The 20,185-nt window shown below is 48.9% G+C and overlaps 1 protein-coding gene across 1 annotated transcript; it reads left to right on the forward strand.

Moving 5' to 3' along the window:
- Window positions 1-393: 393 nt before the first annotated feature.
- hrasa (HRas proto-oncogene, GTPase a) lies at window positions 394-18,393 on the forward strand. The gene is made up of 6 exons (XM_018765669.2): window positions 394-667; window positions 12,335-12,467; window positions 12,751-12,929; window positions 14,444-14,603; window positions 15,455-15,579; window positions 16,175-18,393. The coding sequence occupies exons 2-5, from the start codon at window positions 12,357-12,359 to the stop codon at window positions 15,572-15,574; spliced, it is 570 nt and encodes a 189-aa protein (XP_018621185.1). The 5' UTR covers window positions 394-667; window positions 12,335-12,356; the 3' UTR covers window positions 15,575-15,579; window positions 16,175-18,393.
- Window positions 18,394-20,185: the final 1,792 nt, after the last annotated feature.

Consider the following 20,185-nt stretch of genomic DNA (forward strand, 5'->3'; position numbering starts at 1 on the left):
TTGCCTGTTCCCTCAAGAAATACGATTAAATGACTCGTCTGAGCTGACTTTTTGTAAGCCATCGAACATGTGAGCAGTAGCTTTTAAAATGTTACAATTGCAAATAAAAAATACACATAAAGGTAAATTTATTTTCGAACACCTTTACTGTTTTTTTTCCTCCAAAAACGCGAATCACCCCTGTACTTTGGTGAGGTCCTTAATAGAGGTGCGATATAGAGGAACGAATGCGGTGTTTGCGCTTTAAACACGGCACCCCCCTCGAGCTCACCGAAACGCCCAATTAAAAAGTGCCGCCCTTATTTCGTACGCGAGTCGTCCAATGAGCGCCGCCGTGGGCGCGCCGGGGGCGTCAGGAGCGCAGCGGGTGTGCGGCGCAGGGTGGGTGCGTGGTGGGCGTGGGCTGCGGCGCGCTCCCTTCTGCCTTTTCCCTTCTGTCTTCCTTTCTCTCGCACATTGTTCGGTGGCTCCCCACCCCGCGGACGGTTAACCGATCAAAGAGCCCGGAGCCGGGAAGAGATCGGGGCGGAACCGGGGGCTCGAGTCGGAGGAACGGGAGCGAGAAGGAAGGAGAGGATCGACACAGACAGAGTCATTCGTAACGCTGGATTTTTACTGTCCGATTATACCGCCGGACTACGCACCGGGTCACCGCGAGAGATTCCCTGTGAGTATGGTGAATTTACTCTGGTCATTTACCCTGCCTTCAGTCGTACGTCCTCCGCATGTATGGGAGAATCAGTGTGCCAGAATGATGAATCACAGCCTCGCTCATTATGTCATGATGTCACAGCTTTTCTTTCCGTGGCGCGAACAGTCCCCCCCCCCGACCTTTTTTTCGCTCGAAAGACCCCCTTCTCTGCTCTTCTCTCTGTATTCTGTCACTGTCAATATTTACCTTTTGTGTAAATATTTCGTGTGTGGAAGCGCAGCCCCGATCACTCCAGTTCCTCCAAAAAGAGTCCGCGCTTTTCACTCGAATGGAGGCACTTAAGTCCTCGCTCTTCGTGTCTCCTGAGAAGAAGGTAAACAAGGACACGTTGGTTGGCTGAAGAGCTGCACACCACCGCCACAGAACCGCCACCTGTTCCTTTAACACGGACACAGCAGCACCGCCACAGCACAGAAACCGTTACACATCGAAGAAGTGTCAGTTATGGTGTAACACTGCCTCGTCTCGTGCTGTCGGCGTTTTGTTCTCCGAGTGTGAGTGTTACATTCTACCACCTACACATACAAAGTGTCACACTGTAACCACCTGTGTTACACTGTGTGTTACACTGTAACCCCCTTTTACACTGTGTGTTACTCAGTGGATCCCATGATAACAAGCGGGTGACGCCCCTTCGAGGTAAAACTAATACCGCCAATACAGTTAAAGTCACATCCCATTACTTAGGCAGTGATTTACATGCGCGTGTGTGTGTGTGTGTGTGTGTGTGTCTCCTGTGTGGAGTTTGCATGTTCCACCCGTGTCTGCATGGGGTTCCTCTGGGTGCTCTGGTTTCCGCCCACAGTCCAAAGGTATGCTGTTCAGGTTCCCCCCCATAGTGTGCGAGTGACACAGACAGAGTGTGTTCCACTGATGTATGGATGAGTGGCCCAGTGTAAGTAGTGTCTGTAACAGTGTAAGTCACCTTGGTGAATAAGGTGTGTGGGCTGGTAACACTGCATAGTAGTAGTAGTAGATGCTTAAGAATCACATCTCCAGCTGTATTTCTCTTTCTCCTCATGTAATGTACAAATTGTATTTTCTCTGAGCTGTACGTCGCTTTGGAGAAAAGCATCTGCTAAATGAAAAAATGTAAATCTGGGTCGTTGGTACTAGACTTCACACCCGCTTTTGTTTTGCTGCCAGTCCTGCTTGTGCATCTGTTAGAAATGAAAACCTCAAATATGTATGCCCCCCTGGATCCCCTATAAAGAGCTGAAGAAACACACCTTGGTGCCACAGGACAGATAATCTGTTGATCCAACATTTCACGTCCGTCTCTTAGTGCCCGTATTTCTTATAATAATTATTGTGTCATCCTGTGTCTGTATTGTCTCACTGCCTTCCGTATAAATCTCTGATTTTCACTAGTAGCTGCGTCCTGTGTGTCGAAACCATTATTCTGTGCATTAAAAGTGAAATGAAGTGTGATTATTACCTTGGGTGTTTTAACTCAGGACATACAGTCTTCGGTGGTTTTAGCTGAATTTACTGCACATTGTCTATCCTGCAGAAAATGTTTAAAAACTGTCACAGAAAATTTGTGGGTTTCAACAGCGTTCGATTGGTACCCAGTGCTCCCTGGGCCACTGCTTGGACTCTTACGTTCCATTTATGACCACCAAATTTTCAAACCATAAACTCTAGTTCTGAACTTCTGTTGTAAGGTTTTTCCCTGAGGTATTGTAATAGGAATAAGAGGTATTATAATAGGCGATCTTTGATCTCACTAATTAATAGTGAATTAATAGGATTCCTGTAAATAACACTGTGGTGAGTGACACTCAAGTGTCAACATCTCATGCACAGAACTGGTATGTTATTCAGGGCATAAACTTGGGTTGTGAAAGTTTTTGTGGTTTGTGCTCTATAGTGTAACAGAGTATCCATCTCACCAAGGGTATAATTAACAAAGTTACATGAACAGAATTGAAGTAAAAAAAAAATATATATATATATTTTAAACTCATGAGCTTCTTTTATTCTCTATAAATTGTAGCTGTTTCATGTTAGATATATTGAACTGATTTCTTTATCAATGTAAAAGCAATATTGTTCGTGTCTGAAGAAATCGTGTAGTATTTGCGCGCACGTGCATGCACACCCTCATCAGACACTCAGTGGGTCAGTGTTTTGGGGTCCATGTCACTGCCACGTTGGGCCCACATTGGGCTGCCATGAGCTGGTTTTGTTCCTCAATGGCTTCTCTTACTGTTATAGTGACTCGTGTCTCCTGTGAGTATCGCTGGTGTCCGTCAGCTGTATGGCCTGCAGCCTGAGATGTTAAATCCGAAAGACAAAATATGTTTATTCATGATCAATAACCACTTTTTCAAAATAGGGTCACAGTGGTCCAGAACCTATCCCAGAAACATTGGGCTCCAGGCAGAGTACATTCTGAATGGGATACCAGTCCATCACAGGGCAATTATACACTCATTCAAGCATACGCATGCACACACGCGCGCACGCACACGCACACACAAGGGCACTGTAGAGTCCCCAAATCCACCAAAAAAGCGTCTTTAGGCTGTGGGAGAAAACCAGAGCATCTGGATGAAACTCACGTGAACACAGGGAGAACAGCAAAGTCCACATAGACTGAGCAAGATTCAAACCCACAGCCCAGGGGCTACGAGGCAGCAGTGCCACCCGCTGTTCCACTCCAACAGTGGTAAATATCACGTTCTAAACCATTTGTTTGCAGTCGAAAACGTCAGCTCCCAGTGTGCACATGAGGTCTAAATGGTGTTTCCAGCCGGAATTCTTTTCTCCTTGTGCTGATGTTGCTTGACAGCGGCATAATCATACGTTTGATGACAAATCTGACACACAACAGTGCGGAGTAAATGCTGCTTCAGTTAGGGGCGCAACCCGTTGGAACCGTGGACAGGCCTACTTATTGGACCTTTTGTCTACCTGTGCGAACATCCAGTCCCTTTGACCTCCCTAAACACAGCTTTCTTGACTTGACCTGACCAGAGTGTGTTAGGGACACGGTGTGTTGTGAGTTGGTGGTTGTGGAGGGGGGGGTGTTTAGTCTGTCTGATTCCCCTTGACAATGAGGTTCTGTGTTTGGCAGAGGTGGCAGTGACAGTATTCGGGGGTGGGGGTTGGGGGAGGGGGGTGTGTAGCAGCCACTGTACAGCGATCTCCCAGGAATCTCTCAGGGTGATCCCATGACACAGCGAGTCCCACCGAGGACAAACGTCTCGTGTACATTCGTCAGGTTCTGTCCAGCGTAATAGATATTGTTCAGTCAGATCTGTAGACCCTCCACATGTTTCATGCGTGTGCAGTAGCTCACATGGCTGAGGTGGAGAGGGCCATTGCGGTATTGCCACTTTAAAGGTTACTGGGTATTCGGTGTCCCTGGGTTCTCTTTCCCTGCAGGCTCAGGCCACAGCTGTGTGTAATGCAGGTTGCTGGTGGGGGTGGGGGTTATGCCCCTTTGCCCATCTGTCTCATCTGAAGTCCCCCGTCGGTGGTCCACCTTAGAAGACGTGCCGGTGCCAGGGGGTGGAGGGTCGTTCCAGTCCAGGCAGCTCGCGCCACAGATCCTCGTGGGCCTTGCCTGCAGCTCCCAGGCAGACTGTTTGTGCCACCGTGAGTCGCCCCACCCAGAGGAACCAGCAAACCCCTTGGCTTCTCGGAAGGCGTTCTAAAAGTGTCTGTAGCCGTGGAAACCAAGCTGGTCCCAGGAGTATAGAAAAAGGGAGGTGTTGAAATGGCTGAGAAAAAGGAGGGAAAAATCTGTTTGTAAATCCAACGCAAACATCATATATATATTATATATATATAAAAAAATTTTTTTTCTCTCATTTTACTTAAATGTATGAGGCTTGATGTTTTCCGAAGCCCATATCAAGAACGCCCCACGCTTCACCGATCTTGTATGTATGTATGTATGTATTCATTGTCTGCTTGGCAAACGCGCGAATTCATACACACGTTCTGCCTTTTCGCTCGCTGTTCTCTGAAAACTCCTTTAGGGACACATCCCAGTCAAGATGTTGTCATGCTGGGGGATGATGTCAGAGTCACCCGCAGACCGTTGGGGTGCCTGGGAGTGTTGCTGCTGAAGGATCTGTGTGCTTGGCTTTCAGCGTTCATGTTTCATGCAGCCCAGGGGAGACTCCTCTTACCATCATCACTCCATTAAAAATCAATTATCTGTGCTGCAGCCTTGCAGCTCCACTAATATGGATCTTTTAACCAATTAGACCCTGTAATGGCTCAGCTTTAGGGGCGAATCTGTTCTGTTCCTGCTCTTCTTCGCGTCTTTCCTTCTTAACCGCCCTGGATGTTGCGTTAAGGGTTCGTACTGCGCTGTCTCTTTCCTGCCTGAACTCGGTCGTGCCTGTATGGTCTTGCTTGACAAGAAGTGATGACGGCAACTTTCTGTTACTCCTTTGGCTAATCTTGAAATCTTCTTGGTTGTTTCCGTTTGGCAATTGCCGGCGCAGCTCTCACTGCACAACGTGGCACGGACGTGGACGTTGCGTCTCGTCAGGTTGACCCGATGCGTCGTGTAGACAAGACTACATGTGCAATGGGAAGGGCCGCCTCGGATCTGCTCGTAAAGTCATCCCTCCGCTTGGAGAAGGCGTCTCTGAGGATGGTGAAGTCTGGAGAATCCATTTTGTGCCGGCAAATATCGCGTAGGGCTGAACCCTTAGACCGCAAAGAGCTCAGAAAGGGCCTTTAATGGGTTCGATCAGAACTTCAAGTTGAATTGCGTGGGTCACTGTCCAGCTCGGATCGAAACCTCCTGGAGCAAACCTTCAAGGACCATGGTTTCGTTGCATAGCTATGGTGCCGGTGCCGTTGATTCTCTCGCGCTGACACGGTATAGATGAGGTGTGCAAGACTGCTGACTGGAACGCCAGGTGAGGTGGCGTGCTATCAAGCTATAGAAAAGCAATGAAATGAACACACGTAAGTAGAAAATATAACATTTTCAATAGTCTTTTGTATATGTTTGACTTGAGTTGAATTCAAAAAGCGGTGTCTTCTTGTTGATACTTTTGAGGTTAATCAAAAATAATAAAAGCAAAATTTATGTATTCGTGACTGTAAGCCATTTCTATGTCATTGGATAATATGCAACAGGAAGGGTTATTAATATTATTTCAAAAATATTGCGCAGAACTGCTGGATTCCTACTGTTCCTTCGTTATTGAAAGAAGCCCCATTTCATAGGCATGTTAGTGGACTCATGCTTTAAAAAAAAAAAACCAAAATCAATACTTTCAATGACCTCAGAGCCCTACTTGAGCTCTGTAAGCCTCATTTAATGGAGCCCACTAAATAAATAGATAATTGTTGGAAAGCGGTTGTCCTTCCAGCAGGAGGAGGAACTTTGGTTCTTAGCTTGTGACCTAATCCACCGTAATGAATTAATGCGTGTATGTCTATTCCATATGGCTTGACCATGAGCACCTTAACTGTGCCCTTGAAATGAAGCAAGCATTTTCAGTGATCTGCACTTTCTTACGTTGTTTTCACACCCAAGTGCCCGTGCCCACTTTTCTGAGAGCAGTTTCTGCGTTACCGTTCCAGCCGAGCGTACTGAAGAGAACTTGACTTTCGTACTTGAGTCCTAGCAGGTAGGGTCCACGAGCATCCTCGCCCGCCGTGCCAAGAGGCCGATATCTGAGTACGCTCTGTCTATGGGTGAGGAACTCGCAGCATTTGAAATGTTTCATGCAAATGATCCCTGGTACCGGACTTATCCAGCACCATGTGATTAGTCTTCTTTCGCATGTGATTTGCTGAGGAGATCAATGGAGGAGCAGGAAGAGGCGAGGAATAGTGAAAGTGAAAATTGCAGACTGCCCCAAACAATACCCATGACGTGAGGCTTGGAGAACTTCAGGTTGAGGGGATCTCAGCGCTGGGGAAATTCTTTATCTTTGAGTCCAAAATGGTTTTAAGCTGCTGCATCTCTCCATATCGCGTGCTTCGCTTTAACATCTGTTGCATCATGTAACTCCAAAGTTGGCACATTCAAGTACACTGATCTGGTTGCGTATTGCTACAGATGGGGGAGGGATGCATGTCGGGGGACCACAGGTAAACCGATTCCTGGTTTTACTCTGCTTTGTCCATCCAATACTCACCTAGACCGTTACAGTACAGACTGGGGAGGGGGTGCAAGTGTGTCGCCTCATGGCCGTGTTCCGTCCACTTTTTGATAAACACTCGTTGGACTGAAAAGTGTGACTCGATATCTTGGAATAGGAAATACCCCAGAGTTAAACTTCTCCATCGCCAATAAATAATCTTTTATTAACATTTTAAATCAATTTTCCTGCTAGTAGGAGAGAGAGCAGCACTAAAATGCGTCCACCGTGTTCTGCTTGCTGTAACCTAAGATTATCCTCCAGGTCCAAGGATCGCAGGAGCGATTGGGTTTCAAAAAGACCTGTTAATTTTCCCCTGCTCAACATGGCTCGCTATATTTATCCTGTTCCTTTAGCGCAGGAGCAGACCAGTGCAGTGATTTGGTGTGATGTGTTAGTGGTGTGCCCAGCATCCAGCGCCCATCCAGGGACGTGACCCACCTCCTTCTGCTGCCGCACACTTATGAGGGGGGGTTTATTCACCTCGTTGGTAGGGTGGTGCTGCTTTAGATTCATACCCACTTCTGATGAGGACTGTTTGATGAGGTTCGGTAGAAATCAGCAGAAGACGGGGCTTACTTGTCAATTCAGACACCGAATGGTGAACGGACACCTGACCGAACGGTGTCCAAGTCGACAAGCAAACCTCGCCTCCTACTAATTTGTACCGAACCACACCGCCTTTCATATGGCAGCCTCTAGAGCAGTTGCATTTCCTGGATCAAGGCGGTCGTTACTCCGGAACCTTCTGTGTATGGCGATGGCTCTTTGTACTGTTTTAATCTCTGGAGCAAACAGAAGGTCTCAAGTGAGAGGACTTTTTCAAGTGTTTATCGTCAGTTGTTTGTGGCTTTTGCCTGGTGTATCCATTATTGATGCCTCACCCCTTAATGCATGCCGTGTGATAGGATGAGCTCCTTTCATCTGAGCCGAGATCTTCCCAGGTTTCCTTCACCCCATAGTCCCGCTTTAATCCCTAGTCTCCGAGTTGCTGTCGTTAAACGTGGATTTGTTCGCTGTGGACAAATGAAAGTGCTTATGGATTGTATTGGAACTGATGGGTGGGTGTGATGAAACTGGGAGGTGGGGGCGATATTTGGGCACGCTGTTTTGCACTGCTTCGATGCCCCAACAGCAGTCCGCTCATTTTGGCTTTCGCCAGGTGGTCCGACAGCCCCGCCCAGTCGTATCAGCTGATTGGCTGGATTTTTGATTTGTAGACATTACCATAAACATGTCACAGTGGCCTATAAAACTAGATTCATTCCCCGGCTGTAAATCTCCCACAGTCCCTTGCGAAGAGCCGCAGGGGTCGCTTCAAACCTTCCTTCGTTTGACAGTAAACGAAAGGCCATCCCTGCCGAGCTGCAGCGCAGGACACGGCTTTGGAAGGAGGCCTCCAAAAACCTGTTTGTGGTTTGATAGTTGGTGTACGTCTGTGAGATGGGACATCTTGAACTGCTGCAATAGGAGTGAGTGAGTGAGTGGGTGGGTGGGTGGGTGGAGGGGGGCAGTGACTATATAGTATGGTTTATAGAGGTGTACACTGCTCAGCGGTGACCTTGCTGAGTCCAGGCTGTCCTTCTGTAAGCGTTTTGTTGCACGATTTTTTTTCATCTTAGTGGGTTTGGGGGAAACGGGATGTTTGGCCACATTGGTTAAAATGCTTCTCCCTTGCCTTTGATCCGCACTCCGAATAAATCTTCTAAAATACACACGCACGCAGATGGCCACGTGCACGCGGTATTATCGTGTCGCACGAATTGCGTGGCTCGCTTGGTCGCGTTCCTGTTGGTAAGTGGTGGAGCTCTGAGAGACGGTGCACACACTCTCTACGCTGGCAGTGTTTGTAGGTCGTCTTCGGCTTTGAGATGGAATCCAGCATGTTTTCCCAGCAGCTGGTGAGCTTGGATTGTCTTTGGGTACGGAGGCCTCAAGTGCTGGCTCACAAGTTGGAGACGCCCTCATCTGGGCTGAGGACCCTGGGAGGTCTACTGCAGCTGCGGGGGCGGTTGGGTGGAAAGGAGGTGCAGCTTTCAACCACTCAGCCATAATTTGACCAAACCTGCTCATGAACATCTGGCACTGCATGTATGACACTTGACCCAAAAGTCAGCAAGATGTCTACAACGGTGCAGGTTTGTATTGACCAGCAGGAGCTCCGGCGTAGAAACCAAAAATGACAAAGGAATTTCAAGGTGTCTGACGTGCGTGTGCGTGTGCGTGTGTATGTGGAGACATGCATCATCAGGGTTACGTCATCCTGTCGTGGCAGTTCTTGGGAGGAGCAGTATTTTATGACCAACCGGGAAAGGAAGAATACACTGTTTTCAACATACTGTCTCAGAGTTCCTCAAAATCTTGTTGCACAGTGTTCCTCTTCTAATTGTGTTTTTTCTTTTTTTTTGGGGGGGGTGGGGTCTTCTCTACTTTCCTCAGAGCTTGTCAAAATCGGCCAAGGAACATTTGAAGGTGGAACACGGTCCATGTCTTATATTGTTTGATCATAATCGTTCTAAGGTACCGAAGCAATGGGAGGAGTTCAGATAACTGTGCTGTCAGACATGAGGTTGGACTAATTGAACCCATTGACTGTGTGCAGATTACTTTGACATTCATTTGTTCAAAATCAAATCTGCTTTTTCCTCCTGTAAGACCTGAGGTCTTTCATTGAGCTACAGACGTGTCTCGGGAGATGTACGTAAAACCTGGACGCGTGGAGGTGACGGGGGCGCGGCGGGGCACCGGGTTTGGCCGGGTCCCGCTCTCTGGCGGGTCTGGGGTTCGAGTCCCACTTGGGGTGCCTTGTGACGGACTGGCGTCCCGCCTGGGGTGCGTCCTCTCCCCCTCCAACCTTGTGCCCTGTGCTGCCGGGTTAGGCTCCGGTTCGCTGCAACCCCGTTCGAGACAAGTGGCTTCAGCCAACGTGTGTGTGTGTTTGTACACGGAGGTGTTTCACACTGGCTTTCTGTGGATAGAAGACACCCTCTTCTGCTCGGCCCATAATGACCACCGATGTTAGTCTGAAATGCAACATTCTCCATCGCCTGCAGACAAGCTTCTCCCTCCCCACCCTGTCAGGACCCACCCACCCCGCAACCTCCAGCCTCACTCACTGCTCCCAGAGGTCTCTGCACCTCAGGTGGGTGCAAGGAGAGTGACCATCAGATCTGTCCCCGCGGTGCTGACCGCTTGTTTGCTCAGCTTCGGGTTTCATGAGTTTATTTACGATGTGTAACTAAAACATCCTGTGGCTCCCACTGTGACATCGTTTGTCAAGGGTTCAAAAACGAAACGTGTGATATGAGAGGAAACCCGATAACCCATATTTGGATGTTTATTTTTCTGGGTAACGCACGCACGCACATGTGGAATTGAGCTCACTGAGGTGAGTTTGCGGAAGCTGTTACTGGGATGTTATCGGGTCACCAACGTTCACCTGTCTTTGCTTCAGGTAGCTAATGTCATCTCCATGGTTATTCCCGCATGAGACGCTGCTCTCTGCCGTTTTTACTGCCCCTTCGCGATGTGGCCGCAGCACCGCGTCCCCTGCCGGCGACCATATGAACACTTTAATAAAAAGCCCGCATTTATGGGCCCTCCTGCGATACCTAATGACTTTTCCTCTTAACGGGCTGGAATGGGTCCGTGGGGGGGTGCCCAGTGCTGCACCTGGTTATGATCGGAACTTGCCAGGTCCTTCCCCACCATCCCATTCCCTCTTGTAGGCCATGCGTTGAGAGCATTTTCCTGCTCGAGAAAATAGCCTCTGGCATCTGGTTTCTGTCGGAGGCTCAAGCACCAAAGCAGCCTGAGGAAGAGAGGATGGAAGGGCCACTTCCTGGAAGCAGGAGCTTCTGTTATTGGGACCCTGTGTATGAAAGATGAGTCTCACTCACTCGCTCATTCGTTGAGAAGTTCACTCTATCTAGAAAGGCGTGGTCAGTCTCTGAGAAATGGTCACGATGTTCCAGGGTTCCAGAAGACTCCTGTCTCCGAAGAAGATGGTTTTCAGAGACTGAACGTGGCTCCTTCCGAATAGCGGGGGGGTGATTTGTAAGTTACCTTCTTCCAAGGGCCTCTCAGCTGCTGAGTCTCTTGTTCAGGCGTACGGTTCAAACCCTAACCTCAGGATGCGTGAGGTTTGCACGCTTTTCTTGTGTTTGTAACCCAAACGGATGCACACGGCATTTTTTTGCGCTCAGTCCACTCGTCAGTTTTGAAATGGTTTCGCTCCGCTGTGTCTCTTGTTTTAGGCCACTGGGCTGCGTGACATTCGATCTCCGGGATCTCCTAGGGAGACTCTAACTGTCCCCAGTGCACCTTTGTCCTGCAGGGGCGTGAGTGCAGTGACTGCCCCAAGACACACACACACCCACACCCTGAGATGTTGGGGTGGCACAGCGAGTAGTGCTGCTGTCTCACAGCGGCTGGGTGGTGCGAGAGGATGTGGGGTCGAGCCCCGCTCAGTCTGTGTGGAGTTTGAATGTTCTCCTCGTGTCTGTGTGGGTTTCCTCCGGGTGCTCTGGTTTCCTCCCACAGTCCAAAGACATGCTCTTAAGGTTCCCCCGTAGTGTGTGAGTGACACGGAGAGCGTGTCATCCACTGATGTATGGATGAGTGACCCATTGTAAGTAGTGTATCTAGCAGTGTAAGTCACCGTGGTGAACAACGTGTGGGGGCTGATAACACTACATAGAGTTCGTTGGAAGTCGCTTTGGAGAAAAGAGTCAGCTAAACAAATAAATATAAATGTATAGAGGGGAACACATCACCAAGCCTTTCCCACATCACTGTTACAGCATGAAGCTGCTGTAAACCTTCTATGAGCTCATCTACGTGCAGTAGCTGCCAGTCAGCTACTTGATTTAATGAGGCACATGAGGGTGACCGACTCCCATCCCCGTGGCCCACAGCTATCCTGACGAGCAGGGGGGGAATAGCCCTCGGAGGCAGGGTGTGTGGATTCGGCCCTGTCCAAAGCCCAGCAACGTGTGAGAAAACCCTGGTGGTGCTGGAGACGTGGCCAGGAAGCGCTGCGAAAGGAGGCCGTCGTTCCGCCGATTGTGTGACGTGCGGCCGGGTCGTCAGCAGAACCCTTGGCGGCAGGCTGTCTGCAATGCATCCGAACCCCAACCCCTGATCTGACCGGGGCAGCAAGGTCCCCAACCAGGAAACGGCACATTTTGGCACAGCAGGGTAGAGGAAACGCTCACGTTCACGTGACTCCTTTCTGCTCTCCGTACACAGAATGACAGCCTCGCTGACCACGTAGGTGAAGCTTTGAGCGCAACGTTCAAATTACCTAAAGGTGCGACTGTCGCCAACTGTGAATATTCAGTGGTCGGATCTTTGGGAGCATGGACCTCTGGCCACTTTAAGTGGTGTTTTTTTTAACGATCCTCTGCAGGGAACTAGCGAGACTGGAGTGACAGTGTGTTTTTACATCCTCCAATGAAAACAACGTCTTGAGTCGACGGTTTCTCTTCCATCTCAGGGTCCAAACGAGAGCGGGCAAGATGACGGAATACAAGCTGGTGGTGGTGGGGGCCGGAGGCGTGGGCAAGAGCGCTCTCACCATCCAGCTCATCCAGAACCACTTTGTGGATGAGTACGACCCCACCATTGAGGTAGAGTGTCCGTCTGTCCGTCTGTCCGTCTGTCCGTCTGTCCGTCTGTCCGTCTGTCCGTCTGTCCGTCTGTCCGTCTGTCCGTCTGTCCGTCTGTCCGTCTGTCCGTCTGTCCGTCTGTCTCCTCCATGCTCCTTGCTATTTGCCCCTTTGAAAGGAGTGTTCACGTAGGCAGTTTGCCCACTCTTTTTCGGGGCTCTCGCACAGAGCAGGCTTTCTGAGGCGCTGCCCTCCGCAGCGGACGGGATCACGCATCATTGTAAAGCTGCTCCCCGCTCCGCAGGACTCCTACAGGAAGCAGGTGGTGATTGACGGGGAGACGTGTCTACTGGACATTCTGGACACAGCGGGTCAGGAGGAGTACAGCGCCATGCGGGACCAGTACATGAGGACAGGGGAGGGCTTCCTCTGCGTCTTCGCCATCAACAACACCAAGTCCTTTGAGGACATTCACCAGTACAGGTAGCGTGTCTCTCTGTCTGGTTGCGTCTTTGAATAGTCCATCAATAAAGTGGCGACCGGTTAATGTACAGGTAGCTGTGCTTTTCGTGTAGTTATTTAATGATTAATTGTCATTATACTACAGGGGGGCGCGGTGGCGCAGTGGGTTGGACCGGGTCCTGCTCTCTGGTGGGTCTGGGGTTCGAGTCCCGCTTGGGGTGCCTTGCGATGGACTAGCGTCCCGTCCTGGGTGCATCCCCTCCCCCTCTGGCCTTACGCCCTGAGTTGCTGGGTTAGGCTCCGGTTCCCCGCGACCCCATATGGGACAAGTGGTTTAGAAAATGTGTATGTGTGTGTGTGTGTGTGTGTGTGTGTGTGTGTGTGTGTGAGATTATACTTACTGTAGGTACTGGTGCAGTGTTGATGTGGACTCTTCTTAGTGTAAAAACTTGTACAGGGCCTTTACTCCACTTCGGAACAGTACTCTTGGCAGCGGGGCCAGAGAGAGGTGGTGTGATTTCCCCCTTTTGCCCAGTGATGTAATACTGTAGCTTTTATCAGGGCTAAAGAAAGCTTGGCCTTCACCGCTGGGGACTGCAGAGCGCTGCCTATGAAATCGATCCTGATTTGTGCCTCGAACCGCCGGGGGGGGGGGGCTTTCAAGGACACGTAGAGGGCAGAGGAAGATGCACAGGGGTGGTATAAGTGCAGGGTATTAAATGGTTCTTGGCTGTGAAATGTTTCCACAGTTTAATGGGTTCACTTTCTGAAAAATGAAACGCAGGAATTGTCCGTTGCGTCTTATTTGGAATTCTTGAAGAACGCTTGTTTTTGCACAACGCCCCTCCGTGCCGCTGTTTGTATTTATTTTATGTAAATGTATTAAGATTCATTCAGGAGCAGCGCAGGAGGCAGGCAGCACGAGACGACTGGTTCCGACAGTGTAAGACCGAACTGACGGGAGATGTTGCAGAACCGCAGTGGAACAGTCGACCGTTTCCTCGGTCTCCAGCGACGGCATTAAGGCTTCATCTTACACTCGGTCTCTTTACGTGAACCGGGGCTCCGCGCCCCCCCGTAGTCATTCTGTCCAGCGCTGAAGAGGCGCAGTGTAAGCAGAGGTGTAAGATGTGCCGCCAACTTGAAGGGAACAAGTCTTGAGATGTGAAAGGAGTTGGTGTGGAATGAATGGCCCCAATTTCATCACATTTTCTCCTTCCTTGGAAATTTAACAAATATATTGTTGGTAGGGGGCGAGGGGACTATAGGTTGCGTCTTTCTCGAGTGTAAAGATGGTGGCCGAGTAGGAGATCTTCTTGGTCTTCCCGTCCACCCTTCCTACTCTTCCGTACGCCCTTGTGTCTTTGTGGCACTGGCCATGTTTGGGGGAGGAAAGAGCCACGTTTTGTAGAAGATGGGTGAAGCCAGAGCTAGAGGGAACCTACAGCCCCCATTGCATACCAGACCACCCTCACTGTTTTATGCGTGTGTGTGTGTGTGTGTGTGTGTGTGTGTGTGTGTGTGTGTGCGCTCAGGGAACAGATCAAGCGAGTGAAGGACTCGGATGATGTGCCCATGGTACTGGTGGGAAACAAGTGTGACCTACCAGCGCGTACAGTGGACACGCGGCAGGCCCAGGAACTGGCACGCAGCTACGGCATCCCCTTCATCGAGACCTCCGCTAAGACCCGCCAGGTACTTCCACTGGGACGCTGTCCCCTTGTTTCTCTGCCTCTTCTAAATGCTGAAGAGTTCACCTTTTCCCTTTGTCCTCTCTGTCAAGGATCCTCATCTTTCCAATTGCTTCGCAGACGCCTCTTTGGCAAATTATGGTTTAATGTCTGCGTGTGAAGTCTCATCTCGGAGCGGCTCCAGCCTCCAGTGACACTGCCGTTGTTCTCCCCGTATCGGCACGATCTCGGTCTCTTGCGGGGCCTTCGGCAGGTGGCACCTCCCCGTAGATGGTCCTCCTTCCTGATCTAGGAGGGGGAGGGAGATTGATCATCTTCTGCAGATTTACAGCCCTGAACAGAATGAGCTCCTCAGCCCATGTGGCCATGATAGTCCTACTGGGTGACGCATGATTGGGAAGGGGGGGCTGCTGCCATAAATGTGATTAATAAGTCGAGCCAGGCCTGCTGCCTGAGGTGGTGTCATGGCATATTCCCTTCTCCTCCCTGAAACACACCAATCGATCTGCAGTGGATGAAAGAATCACAAAAATGAGACCTTTTCCAACCAGTTCTAATGTTCTTGAATGCAGATAAGTGATCTCTTACTTTCCCCTGTTTCGGAATCATGGTGTGAAAGTACAGGACAAGGGTTTTGTTCTAAAATTTTACCTTATCATTCATAATTCAGTTGAGAAAGTCCCTCCTTTCATTTTCCTGAGTAACTACAAAGGAGTTATAGCAGGTCAACGGGTAAATGTGTTGGGGTGCAGAGGTCTTGTGCAGTTGCTGGAAATGTGTGCGAGATGCGCGGTGCACCTGGTCAGATGCTCTGGAGCACTGCCGCACTAAGTGATCTCGCACCCGGTCTTGCAGGGAGTGGAGGATGCCTTCTACACGCTCGTCCGTGAGATCCGGCAGCACAAGCTACGGAAGCTGAACCCGCCGGATGAGAGTGGCCAGGACTGCCTCAACTGCCGCTGTGTGGTGTCATGACCCTGGTATGTCCTGCTACAAGAGTGGGGCCTCTGGCCTTCTTCTGTCCCTGCTTTCTGCCAGACATTAGGAGTCTGACGTAGAGTAGATCTTTGTAGCCCCAAAGTGTCTCTAACAGGGCATTTTATCGCCAACAGTTGACACATTTTGTGTCAGATGGTTCTTGTAGAGTAGAGTAGTCCATGCCCGTAGTGCACACACTGCTGGAGTGAGCAGTCTGCAGTTGCCACTTTTGCCTCTGGTTATAGTGTATAATTTACTATGCTGCAAGAGCACCGTTTAGCTTAATATCACCAGGAGGTAGACTGGTGCACCTCCTCTTCCTTCAGTGTGGGGCTCCAGATTGGGCGTGGCAGAGCACGGTTGCCCACTTAGGATCAAAGCAAGGGGGCTCAGAGGGGAGCATCCAGGCCACCTCACCTCTCCCCGCCCTGAGCCTCAGCCGTCTCCAAAGTGATCTTTTTAAGTCCCCAGCCTGACCGGAGGGCCGTTCCACCCCCGCACCCCGAGCCCAACCCCCAGCTTGACAAGCACGCATACTTACGTGAGCATTTCATGTGTTAATGAGACTCCTCTTCTGCTTGTTCTCTCACCCCGCAGCTCAAAGGATGGGGAGCGGAGCACATTTTTGAAGCCATGCAGCAGAAAGGACTTGAAGGATTTTCAGGGCGGAAAGCAAAAGGACAAAAAAAAAAAAAAAAAAGACAAAAAAAAAAAAACAACAAAGCTGTGCAAGACAAGCAAGGTGTGACCCTGAGTGACCTTGGGTTGGGGCTGGGGATTGAGGGAGGTTTGCTCTGTCAAGATACCCTCCTCCCCCCATTTGAGTCCTGTCTGGCACCTCTACTAGTGACTCCTTTCCAGGGCGCTATCTCTGGACAAGTTCGGGAGCTTTTGCCTACGACAATAACTTATAACATTGCAGTCACAACACTGGCGAACGTCTGTCCCACCCACAGCACTCCGTTAGAGAGACGTGGGCCACTGCGGTCTCTCTGACAGCCTCAAGTCTCCGCAAACAGTCAACCGTCACCTCGAAACGGTCAAAAACAGGGTGGAGGGGCTCAATGGAATCAGGTGGCCCCCTTGGGTGTTCTTTGTAGTTTATTCTTAGCAGAAAAGTAGTTTCTCTTGGTGACCCCACCCACCACGTGCGGCGGAGCACGTTTCTCGCGGGCGTGCCGTGGCGCGTAGCGGCGACTCCGATGCCGGCGGACGAGCGAGAAAGCGAGCGAACGAGGATGATGCGGCGCCTCGCGATTTTGAGTCTGCGCACCGCGGGAGGCCGGAGAACACCCGAGGCTGTACGCGTGTGTCAGCGGCGCCGTTGGCCGTTTGCGGAGGAGCAGAGACGCCCTTTAGGAAGACGGGCCCGCGGCCCTCTTTTCGGCGGCGTCCTCAAGCGTGGGATTTCTCAGCGTTATTTTAAAATCTTCTCGTCTGCTCGTTTTTCTCATTCTTCAGAATTTCTGCTTTATTTCTCGGTAATGTTAGGGAACGGAACGGCACAGAACCGGGACGTACGGACATTGGGACATCGTCTGATGCGACAGTTTCATCTCTTGGATTGTTTTTAATCCCTTCCTTCTGCGTGACTTAGTTTAGTCTATGGGAAATAATGTATTTCCTGGATAGTTTTTGGAAATTGGTGGCTGCTTGGAGACTGTATTTTAAATTATTAACATGTCGGTCACCAGTGTGTTCTGTGAAAGATCAGGATTTATGGGAGGAATGATGTGACAGGTTATCTTGCAAAATAACCGATTGCAGCTCAGGCCTCAGTCCTCATTTTGCATCTTTTAACAAAGCTGGAGTCCGAGTTTAGCTCTAGTCGGCAGTTGCGTTTGTGAGTTGTGTCACTTTTCGCTCTTTTCGGAATCCCTAATGTGGGTCTGGAATTAAGGAATCCGTGGTAGGAGTAATTCTCACCCACTTTCAGAGATTGTGAAACACAATGTGTCTTCCATTCGCTGTAGAAATGATTTTTCCCTCAACCAGTTCGAAGAAGCTCCGTGGTTCAGTCGGGATTTTTTTTTTTCTTTTCCAACTGGCCAAAAACAAAACAAAAACAAGTCTGAGCTGACTGACAAGTGTATTTCAATGAAGATGACACCTTTTGGTTTCTGCATTTATTGCTAATTGGTGACAGCACACATTTTTCCTTCAGCTGCGTATGGGAATTGACTCAAGATTTGCCTTATGTAACAAATTTATTTTGACTTTTAAAATTGATGTTAATGCTATGAGTCCAACTCCCCAGATTGCTCAAAGCTGAATACTGCAGTTTTTTTTTTTTTTTTTTCTTTTTCTTTTGTACACATCGGTAAGGCAAAGAAAATCATGTATGGGTACTGATTTAATCTAGATGAATATAAGAGACACATTCTAACCTAATGAAAAGCAAAAAAGAAAAAAAAAAATCAGTAGCTTCCTACATGTAACAGTAGTGAAGAAATAAATCAGGTGTGTGTGTGTGGTTTTCTCTGTACCACCCTAACAGTAATCCCCATATACTCAACATTGTTTTTTTTCAGCTTGCTGTGTCTGCATAGTTCTCACATGTCTAAATGTAGCTTTAGTCCTTAAAGTGTCTCTTTCAGTATGGTAATTATTCACCGAGCTCCTTCGCTGGGTGGCAGTGTACTGTAACCTGTGGAAATCAGGATCTGGATTCGTTTTCCTTTTTAAATCTCTCTCCAGACGTGCTACGTGTAAGCATCTTACCTCCTCCTCAGTGCAACGCCAAGATTACGTTCACCTTTTTTTATTTCTGCTGTGAGGGGTTAGGGTTCTTCTTAACTTTCTGCTGCTACGGTTCGTGGGGGAGGGTGGGTGGGTGGGTGTGTGTTGTAACGCTCGGTTTGTATATGCGGGCATTTCGCTAAACCATCCAGGAAAGTGAGAAACGTAGTCTTGTTCTCTCAACACGTTGGTTTCCTGCTGTGCGCAAGCAGAAGACGTCCTGGGGGAAGACGTCCTGGGAGCTTTGCCAGAGCCTCCTCTCGAGGACACCTGCTTTAGGGCCAATTCTTGGCTTTGGCGGAGGATGGTGGGCAGGGGGTCTTGGGTGGGGGCTCAGGGGGGCTTCGCAGGAAGCTAAACACGTGTTTTAGGAATGCCAGTGAAGCGCACCCCCTGCTTCAGGGTGACGAGCATGGGTTTCGTACCTCGTTTTACACCAGCCGGCTGCGCGTGGCCCCGGTTTCCCTCGCTGAGGCCCAGGCTGGCAGCGTGTCCATACCTGGCAGTGACACTGCATCTCCAGTGCAGGTCTCAGAGGTGTGAACCCACAGACCTCGCGCTCCTCGGCATCCCGTCTCCACACTTCCGGTCTTCGAAGACACATCATCGCGTTGGGTACATTGGCATCTGGCTCCTTAAAACCACAAAACGCAGAAGAGAAAGAACTGATCCCACGGTGTGACTTGTCCTTTGGTTTGTAGATACTGAGATTTTTTTTTCTTCTCATTACAGAGCCAGTACAATACTGAGTGTTTTATTTTTTTAACTGTACTTGTGTACACTTCAGGAACCTGTGTTGTTATATTAGAGCGCAAGGTGATTTAAAGTGCAGGAATTATGGTATGGTATGGTATGATATGGTATGACTAAATTTGTACTGCATATAGCACTGCACAATTTAACCTTGTATGGGAAAGATTAAATCAGTTCCCTGGAAAGAATCCTACCCTTGAATGTGTCTTATTTCTCAAAGTGCTGAATTCTGGGTTTTTGCCCTTTGCGCTGAAAATTGGTTTTACCACCTCTGAAATCTTACCCGTTTAGCTTAGTCTGCAGCTGAGTGAGGTTGGGAAAATGTGCAATTTCTGTATTCATGCAATATTTAATATAAAGAAATGGGGAATTTGACCCGTAGTCTGTAGAGTCTGTGAACATGTGTCTGCATGTTATTGTGACAATGATTCATACACAGCACATGTATCTTCCAACATTATTAAGACCGAAGTGGCAGTTACTCACTTTTTATATGTGACAACAAAATGGTAATTTTTTTTTTTTTTTTTTTTTTTTTAAACCCCCAACACCTGGGCCCCACCTGAGCCCTTACTCAACAGATTTTTACTGCATAGAGTACATTGCATGAAGCTTATTCAAACACCATATTTTGAAATTATGTCAAATGTCCAACACTGACTTTTTTTTTTTTTTTTTTTTTAAAAGAATCATAGCCTGTGATGTTGTAGAGGTCTTTAGTTTTTATTTCTAACTGAACAGAGAACCTAGTGAAAGGAAAAATAAACATAACCTTTACTTAGCTGAGGTTCTTTTGTTTCTGCCATATTAACATTTATACATTTTATTTAGCACACCATTTATTTGAAAGCTATAGCATACACTGTAAATCATGGGCATCCTTAGTTCTACATTGACCTGACATTTATTTTCTCATTTATTTATTTTTCTACAATTATTTGAGGATTTGTACAGCTTGGTCATTTTACTGGAGCAATTGTAAGGTAAGTACCTTGCTTGCTCAAGGCCATTATGGCAGTAGGTGAGTTTCAAACCTGCAGCTGCAGTTCTAACACTACTTGTCCCTTGAATTGTGGGATATCGCCTTGTTCCAGAGGATTGGGATGCTGGCTGGGC

The sequence above is a fragment of the Scleropages formosus genome, chromosome 5 (genome assembly GCF_900964775.1).
Source record: "Scleropages formosus chromosome 5, fSclFor1.1, whole genome shotgun sequence".
NCBI classification, from domain to species: domain Eukaryota; kingdom Metazoa; phylum Chordata; class Actinopteri; order Osteoglossiformes; family Osteoglossidae; genus Scleropages; species Scleropages formosus.

Bases quoted from the DNA above. Each gene is read 5' to 3' on its own strand.
- hrasa (XM_018765669.2), top strand. From the start codon at position 12,357: ATGACGGAATACAAGCTGGTGGTGGTGGGGGCCGGAGGCGTGGGCAAG. The intron at 12,930-14,443 runs GTAGCGTGTCTC...GTGTGCGCTCAG, and splicing joins GAGGACATTCACCAGTACAG to GGAACAGATCAAGCGAGTGA. The intron at 14,604-15,454 runs GTACTTCCACTG...CCGGTCTTGCAG, and splicing joins CCTCCGCTAAGACCCGCCAG to GGAGTGGAGGATGCCTTCTA.